Source organism: Austrofundulus limnaeus, unplaced genomic scaffold, assembly GCF_001266775.1.
Source record: "Austrofundulus limnaeus strain Quisiro unplaced genomic scaffold, Austrofundulus_limnaeus-1.0 Scaffold33, whole genome shotgun sequence".
NCBI classification, from domain to species: domain Eukaryota; kingdom Metazoa; phylum Chordata; class Actinopteri; order Cyprinodontiformes; family Rivulidae; genus Austrofundulus; species Austrofundulus limnaeus.
The window spans coordinates 2652568-2661705 of NW_013952435.1; the positions used below are offsets into that span (position 1 = coordinate 2652568).

The 9138-nt window shown below is 36.9% G+C and overlaps 1 protein-coding gene across 6 annotated transcripts in view; it reads right to left on the reverse strand.

Annotated features, from left to right (window-relative positions):
• ntm (neurotrimin) overlaps positions 1 to 9138 on the reverse strand; it is a 331275-nt gene that overhangs the window by 40356 nt on the left and 281781 nt on the right. For all 6 annotated transcript variants that reach the window (XM_014006019.1, XM_014006018.1, XM_014006021.1 and 3 more), the window contains one exon: positions 4196 to 4321. In XM_014006019.1, the coding sequence (XP_013861473.1) occupies positions 4196 to 4321 (126 nt within the window). The remainder of the gene's footprint in view (positions 1 to 4195; positions 4322 to 9138) is intronic.

The window sequence follows — 9138 nt, forward strand, 5'->3', positions numbered from 1 at the left end:
GTGTGTGTGTGTGTGTGTGTGTGTGTGTGTGTAAAAAGCTTAACAACATAAGACATTATTTTCTCAACAAACATCATGTCCATGTTCACCCAGTTTTTTGACTTTTTATCCCCAAAATTATTTACCACACTCATCATTTCTTCCTCATTTGTTTCACCAAGAAAGATGCTGCTTGCACAATTTCTGATTGTTTGTGTCACGTCATTATCAGCTTTTGGTATTTGAGCAGCAAGACTTGGACCAACATTAATGTAATAATGATTAAATTCTTTAGCTATAGCATTTGGGTCATAAAGATCCTTATTATCTTTAACAAAGTCTTGTGAAATACTTAACATCCATACCATTTTTTATATTTCTTGTATCTGTCTTCTGCTTCTTTTGTTCTTAATTTCAGGAAAGGTGAATACAAATAATTCTTTTCTTATGTAGAGGACTAGCGTTGATTGGAGTAGGGTCTTTACATTCAACAATGTTGAATTAGTTTGGCAATACTTCTAATAAGAGCTCTCAGATTAATAAATAAGTATGCACCTCTGCATAAATTTAAAGTGAAAGGACTTAATAACTTCAGATTCTCCTTGGAAATTGGTGTTCTTGCAGTTTGGGCCCAGGCAAGAAAAGACAAGCTCGAGCCTGATGGCTTTGTTTTTGTTGATTGCTAAATAAGTGCACATCACTAATAAAGCATGTCAAATCAGAGGTGTTTCATTTTGAAATGACAAAAAAATAATCTAAATAAACAAAAGGAATTCTAAAAAGCAGTAAAATCCATGTTAGATTTAGTGTCAGAGATTTAATTGAAAAATAGCAAAATCCTGACAGATAAATCAAACATGCTGAATTATTTAGAGCATTTAAAGTTGTTGTTTTTTTTATTTATGACCTATTTTTAAGGGAAGTTGGACCAGTTTTTAAATCTGACTTGCTGAAAATGAATAATTTCCCAAACTCTAGAATCTTTAATTCCTCTATGTGTAGAGCTGAAAAGCAGCAGGACCAGATAAACTGGATCCCTTCATGCTAAACATGGCTTCACATTATAAAGTGAAACCTCTGTTTTACATTTTCAATCTAAGCTTAAATTCCAACAAAACCCCCAAATGTCTGAAATCGGCTTTTGTATTACCTCTGAAAGGTGGGAATCCCTGGCTGTGGTGGAGTGCTCAGGGGAATTGTTCCTCTAATGCGAGAGTTGGCGGTTCGATTTCCTGCAATTCCGTCACATGTTGTGGTGTCCCTGGGCAAGACACTGAACCCCCACTGCCTCTGATGTTTGTCCCATCAGTGTATGGATGTGATTTAAAGAACGAATTAGTCTCTGTAGATTGATTTACCTGTGTTAGCTTTGCAGAGAGATTTAGTAGTCTTGTGTAAATGAGGGCACAGATTGTAAAGCGCTTTGAGTATCCTGGATGGATAGAAAGGTGCTACAGACCATTTATCACAGAAGTGAATAATTACAGACCAATTTTTATGTTATATGTCTTTGCTAATATTTTTTTAAAAACTAATCACTGACAAACTAATGGTTTTTTGCTAATTTCTAACTGACTTACAATCTTGTTTTAGAAAACAACGCTGCGCTCTTACTGCCACTTTAAACATTTGAAATGCTCTTTTGCACCTACTTGATTGTGTATAAAAGAGGTTTTGCCCTATTTATTGACTTGCCTAAGGCTTTTCACACTGTTGACACACTTTAATAAAAAATCTGCATCTGATTAACCCCTCAAATAAACCTAACTCCTGGTTCGCTGATTGACTCCCTTCCAAAAAGAACCCGTACAGCTGTGTAACTCCTCTTTCTCTCTTCTCAAAAATACAAAAGGAGTTCCACAGGGTTCAGTCCTAGGAGCCATTTTATTTTATTTTTATATAATTATATTTGTGTGGCAATGTGTCAATAACCTTTTATATGTCTATGCTGATGACCGTGTTGCTGTTCTCCTTCACTTTCACAGGCAGCAGATGCTACAGTTTGCTTTTAAAAACAGGTTAAATTAAAGCCGTGGTGTTTTCACATTCATGTGAGCTATCTGAGTTTTGTTGTTGTTGTTGTTGTTTATAACTGTCAAAGGTAAACAGATTCAATTTAATGTCAAATGCAAGTTCTTGGCTTTCAGTCTTAAGGATCTCTTTTAAGAAACACATTGCCAGTTTGGTCTGAAACTGAGGATGAAGCTTGAATTCTGTAACTTTTATGGAGCTTATTTCTCTATCAGAGCCTAAAGGAATTTGTATCAGCGACTTTCTTATTTTAGTTTGACCAAGGTGATGTTTTGTTTAAGAAAGCCTCAGCCAGTATCTATGCTAACAGACAGCTGCCTCACACACCTTTGAGTTTTATATTAAAGCTGACTGATCTGCACAAAGATACATTCACAGATTTTATTTAAGTTCTTTCTTACATAAAACAATTTTTTGTGGCTTTCACACCGACATTTTCCTTTTGCTTGTTCCCCATGTTCTGACAGAAAAGAGGAAACAAACATTCAGTGCTGCTGCTTCAACCGCATCATTCAGAGTTCTGATTGGAATCATCAAAATATCTGATCTTATTTCTCTAAAATTATTTTAAACAGTTCTTATCAAAAAAACAACAACAACATAAATCTATCAATCAGTGCCAGAGTTCTTACATTTCATTTTTTCTCTGAGTTTCAGCATTTTTATGATTGTTTAAATTTTCAATATGATGATCAATGAAATGGAATCTGTGAGTCTGGGTGCAGATCTTCATATTTTACACAGTCCTGTATATTGATATTACTTCTAATTTTTACCATCCACTATCAAAGGCAAACAGGGAGCAACATATTTTGTTTATATGCATYTCAGCAAAATGTCTCATGAATCACTGAATGGATTTAAGTGAAAGTGATCCTAGCAATCACAAAAATGACTAACACTTCTGTTTAGCAGTTACTGAGTTAAAATTTGGTGTGATTGTAGTTTAGTCTTTCACAACACATATTTATCTGCAAACATTGCTGCTATGCTAAAATTTAAATTCCCAAAACCTGATTGCAACAAACAGCACATCATGTACAAACTGTTGGGGTCCTAAAGGCTATAAATGCATGAGTAATGCCTGATTAAGCAAAGTACACAGGCATACATAAATAGGAGAATATTGCCTCCTTCAGTCTTTAGATGCAATTAAGAAACAAAACCACAGAGACAAAACATTAACCTAATTTGGACATGCTTCAATTGCATTTCCTTTCTTGTGAAAAACATTTCACTGTGTTCATTTTCTCCATTCTTGTCAAATATTTACATGCATTCAGTTATCCTAATTCAGGGGTTTACGGGGTGTAACAGCCACCCCCCCACCACCACCCCTCGAGAGAAAACAATTAAGTGACCCATAAACAACAAAAAATAAAAAAATAAAAAATAAATAAATTAATTAATTAATTAAAAATAAATTAAAAAATCATTTTTTATATATGATATATATTTATTTTTGTTGTTGCTAAACTTAATGTTATTTTGCTACTTTAAAAAACTTGTACACATTTTTATTTCTTTTACACATTTTAAACATTTGGGCTTTTTAAATACATTTAACACATTTTGTAAATCACCTTACATCACAACAACCCTTCTTCTTCTGTTAGTTTTTTTTACATTGCATCAAGAGGCAAGATTAAACGTAAACAGTGGACCTAACAAGCCGGTCAGATAATTTAATCAAATTCTGATTGCACAAGAACTTCAAAATCACACAAGCACATGTAGCATGTGTGACTTCTTCCTCAAACAAAGCCCGCTGTGGGTAATGTCACTTCTTTTATGCTCATAATGGCCCCTCTGAACTGGTAATGGTTCATWCTGAATTCTGAAGGAGGTCACATTTTAATAATAATGTGATACAKCACTGAAATAAAAATCAAAGCATAAAAATCCAATCTAAGACCTGCAGTTTGAACGTAAGCATTACATTAATTTCCTCTCTTCAAAGACCTCCACAGTTTGAAAACCCCTGACCTAATTAATTCTATTGTTATTTATTTCCCTTTAAATAACCACTCACAATGATCTGGAATCWGGATCTGGATCAGGAATCTATGGGTAAATGAACTGACAAAGCATGATGAACTCACAGTGAAGGGAAATAGAGAACACATGTAGCACAAATACATATTAAAAATATTTTAAAAAGTTTCCACAGTTAAGTACTTCCTACCTGAATTGGAAATGTAGTTCCAGCTTATGGATGGTTCTGGCTTTCCACTGGCTTGACACCTCAAAGTGACATTAGATCCTTCGTTCACAACAATATCTCTTGAAAGGTTGATGATTTTAGGTGGAACTAAATTAAAAAAAAGAAAAAAAAACAGCATCTTTCAATCAACAACTTAAACCTAATTGAAAATATTTCAGATTGTACACAATGCTTTGATTACYCATGTAAAGTTAGTATTGGCATGTGAAAGCAGTTGGTAAAGGAGGTATTTAACTGGGCTGTGGTTGTTTTGAGTTGGCAACTCAAAATTGTAAGAAAATATAAAGAAATAAATGTACAGTTGCAGTCACACTGGCTTTTTTCAATAAAGTTTTTTATTAGTTTACTTGGTWCATCATTACATCTTACAGTAACAGGAGAAAAATATCCCCAGAAAAAAAAAGAAAAACAAAAGGAATMTAGGGAGACTGGCTATGAAAACAGTCACAATCACAAAAGGGGGTTGAAGCATCTGTTTGAAGGAGGAATTATTAGACCTGAAGTATTCATGTACGTCAAAATCAGGTGTGAAAGACCATAAACAGAAAAGGCGAMGATGGTATAAATCAGGTATCAGCTGTCAGCTTGCTGGCTGCCACTCAGTAATATATGACCAAAAAGGTTCCCAGTTTGGTGCAGTATTACTGTGCCTGTTTAATTTGTACAGCATACATTCATAAGACAATATTTTAATCATCATGTTGACCCATTATTTCACCTGTGGACTCTTTCCAGTTTCCCAGTGTCTAATGTTGTCCCCAACTGCTACCGAGATTCTCACCATTACAACTGGAAACTTCCCTCTTGATMWATTAGATATTTTATCACCAAGTAAACATAGTTTTGGACAAAGTGGTTTYGTTCTTCCCAGCCAATAGCTCAGTGTATATACAATGAGTAACCATTGGACATTCCCAGAGACAATCTAAGAAACCAGCATTGTTTTACACTTCAAACATAGTGGGTCATCTTTAWGACCAATTCAGTTCAATCTATTAGGTYTCCAGTAATWTATRTGCKTAATCTTGAGTTTACCTTTATTTTCCCTTATAAATTTTCCAGTGTTTGAGATAATTCTTATCCATTCCTCAGCAAAAACTTGCTCGAGGCTTATCTTCCCTTCAGCAGATTTATCAAGGCTCTCTTCATTAGCCTTAGCCATAGCAGTTAGCGTGTTCTGGGATGGCCATGTGATCAGCAGGTTAGGTTAGTCTTTAAAATATTTTGACATTGTTGCCATCATTATGTGGAAAGGAAAAAAAACTTCACCCATTGTGGTCACTATATCTTTTGGACAGAACAATATAAAGTCTGACTTCAAAACGGTGTGTAGATACTGAATAAACCTTTAAATTAGTGGCGAGTAAGCAGAGCTCCTCTATGGTGCTGCCATCTTACTCGACGTACCCACGTGACTCCAGTCACACTGATTTTTTTGAGTGTTTGTGATCAAGTTTGCAGCAATGTTTTGCACAACCAGCTTTTGAAAATCACAGATTATTTCATGTGCACTGCCTTTAAAACAGTTTTCTAGGCTGTACACATTAATTCAGTGCCCACCTCCATCTACACTGTGAACACCTTGACTCCCACTTGTACCCACCTTGGCAGCCGCCCCCACATTTATTGTTTATTCTACTGCAGAATGCTTTTAAAATGAGAACAGGAAGATTTAAACCAGTTTTTTGTTTAATGTTTATCATTATTACATTTTTTTTGTTATGAACATTTGATCAGAGAAGCTCCAGTGCAGGTATCAAAATACAAATCTAGTTCACGCCTGCACATAAGTGATATTGCATTTCTACAGTACTTCAGTTTTAYCTCTTTAAATCAGAGGAAAACAGCACTATCCCCAATGCATTTAATATCTTGCTATGGTAATGCTATGCACAAAATCCAACAAAATACATTGGTAACAACCTTTTAGGCAAGCTARTATTAGCTATGAGTCAATGAGCTAATCCTAATGGTTTTCTGAGTAGCAATTGGAATTAAATTAACTTTGGTTTGACATTATTCTGAGCTCTGAAATCTACCTCTGGGGCAAACAATGCAGGAGTCGGTCTGAAAATAGGTTTTCTTTACATTCTTTCTTTCCATGCCGCAGACCTTTTCATGTCTGTTTTAATTGTGAATAAAAATACAATCAGTATCCTGTCACCCCACACTTACGATAAAGGCAGCAAATGCAATTAAGTTACATTTTCTACAATACTCAAAATTAAAAAAAAGAAAAGTTTGTTTGTACAGTGTACACTTTAGGACATCATCAGACATCAAAACAGACAGAAAAAGCATCATATATCAATGAAAACACCATTAGACCTCTGACTAAAAGGCATCACAATAAAAACTTTCAGGAAAACGCTGTCAGATTTCAGGTATCAGGAAAATGGCCATCAGACAACCATGGCCACATCTTCTGCACTTCAAATTTCCTGAAAACATTTGCTTTTACACAGCTTATTATGATTCTGTATGCAGACAGTAGTTGTGACTTTGTGGTGCATTCAATTACAAATAATAAAAACTGGTTTCTCAGTTCACAGTAAATGCCCTCACCAACAAAGAAATAGCCTGTAATTCAGCAACAGTTATCAACAAGTTTCACTGCAAACTTGTTCTACAGATTCTAAAGATTAGGTGTGAGCTTTTTTTATATGTTTTTACTGTGGCATTTGGTTGAAAATAATTTTTAAATATCTTTTTTCATTTTATTTTATTTAATTTTACTGTTCTTTATCGAGGCAAATCCCATTGAGATCACAGATTTCTTTTTCAAGGGAGGCCTTGGCCTAAAGGCAATTTATTGTACATGTTTTTGTGTTGTGGGAGAAGCCGGAGCACCCGGAGAAAACTCACACAAGCACAAGGAGAACATGCAAACTCCATACAGAAAGACACCAGGACCAAACCAGAGATTGAACTCAAGACCTTCTTCCTGTGAGGCGTCAGTGCTAACCAGTGAGCCYTCATACTGACACGACTTCACTGGATTCTATTGGGACGGCTGTGGTGTAGTGATAGAGCAGCCGGCTTGGGACCCGAAAGTCTTAGGTTCAACTCCCCACCATGCCCACATGTCGTGGTGTCTTTGAGCAAGACACCAAACCCTAACTGCTCCCCGGGTGCCTCACATGGCTGCCCGCTGCTCCACTTGGGTGTGGATGGGTCAAATGCAGAGCACAAATTTCGTCATTGTGTGGAAACATACACTSATGACCAATAAAGCACCTTTACCTTATACAGGGAAAACTGTAGATAAATGCTTACATAGTCATTAACATACAGTATAGTGACTGTCAAAGGACCAAAAACTCATGGATGGAGATAWCACAGACATTGTCTACAGATGAATCTGTCTGTGGTGACAGAGTTGTGGCCAAAAGGCAGATGCAGGGACAACGTAGAGACCCCGGATGGAAGGAACCTGTGCTGTGACCTACATCTGCATACAGCAAGACAGATTTCCCAGGAGCTCTGTGGTTTGTGACTCACGGACTATTAAAGGTGTATGCAGAAAAGAAAGTCCTTACACCACGTGACCATGAGTGAACTGTTTGGCTTTGAATCAAGGATGCAGGGCCCTTTAGTCTAATGGACAAATTATGGGTTAGAGRAGCCATCCTTCAGTGCCAGAGTTGGAGGTTCAGTTCCACCAGCACATGTCAAAGTGTCTCTGGGGAAGACACTAAAACCCCTTATTSCCTCTGACGTGTGTCTGATTATTAATGTGATCTAACACCTCAATTAGTCTCTTTAGAAGGATTTTTTTCAGATTAGTCARGTGAGATGTAGGAGAATGCTGAACGAATGTGTGGATGGGTAAATAAGAGCAGAGATTGTGTTGTAAAATGTTTTGACTTGCCCAACTGTTGTATAAYTAAAGTCCATTTACTATTTACAAATTGAGAAATTGGGTCAGGYATTGGAATCTGCCCTATCATCATTAGAATCCAAGCACCATCTAAAGGAAGGGTGGGTAAATGCTRCCACATACTCAGGCATAATGCATGAGGTCCGTGAGCCACGCGGACTCTGCGCATATTGTCCGTGGATGTTTGAGGCTTCAAACCCAAGCGTACTGACTTCCAGACAAATTCTTTAATTTCTCGCAATTTCAGTCATGATGTCAAGGATCAGGAGGAAGAGATAGTTTGCATTTTAGCTTTGAATAATAAAATAAAAAAAGAAAGAAAAGAACTACCTTACCCAGGTTCTGAGCTATTTCCTCCCACAAATTTGTTGCTCGCTGAAAGTCTTTATATTCCTTCATTGGCGCATCATAAAGTTTTCTAATCTCCTCTATGAGATGCTTTTCAAAATTTGACTACATTTCATCCACAAATGACACAGATTCTCATTTTTATCAGCTTGGTGTCGCACCCAGAACAGCACATGCCATTGTGCACACCGCAGACGCAGACATAAAAATTGATCTCTGCTCAAACCGGTCTGGCGGAAGTCCACTTTGGGTCCGCATTGAGTCCGCCTTGAGTCTGCGCGGATCTCAGCAGACCGAAGTATGCATGAGTATGTGGGGGCCTTAACCGTGGTCCTTGAGGGCCGCTGTCATGCATGCTTTACTTGTTCTTCTGATTCAACACTCTTGATTCAGTGATTGAATTCCCTTTCTCAAATTCTGCCTAAGCTTGGTAATCATCCATTTATTCAAATCAGGTGTATTGGCACAGAAAGACCTCTGAAACATATAGGATAGAGGCGCTCAAGGACCAGGATTGCCCACCCATGATCTAAAGCATTGCTGAAGGATCATGTGCCAAACTAAGTCAACTCTCCTCTGCTCTGCAGATCAGAAAGTTTAGCTATCCTTCTGAGACAATGGGCCTCATGCAGGAACATGTTCGTATTCTTATCCTAAATTTCTCTTACTTTTGTTC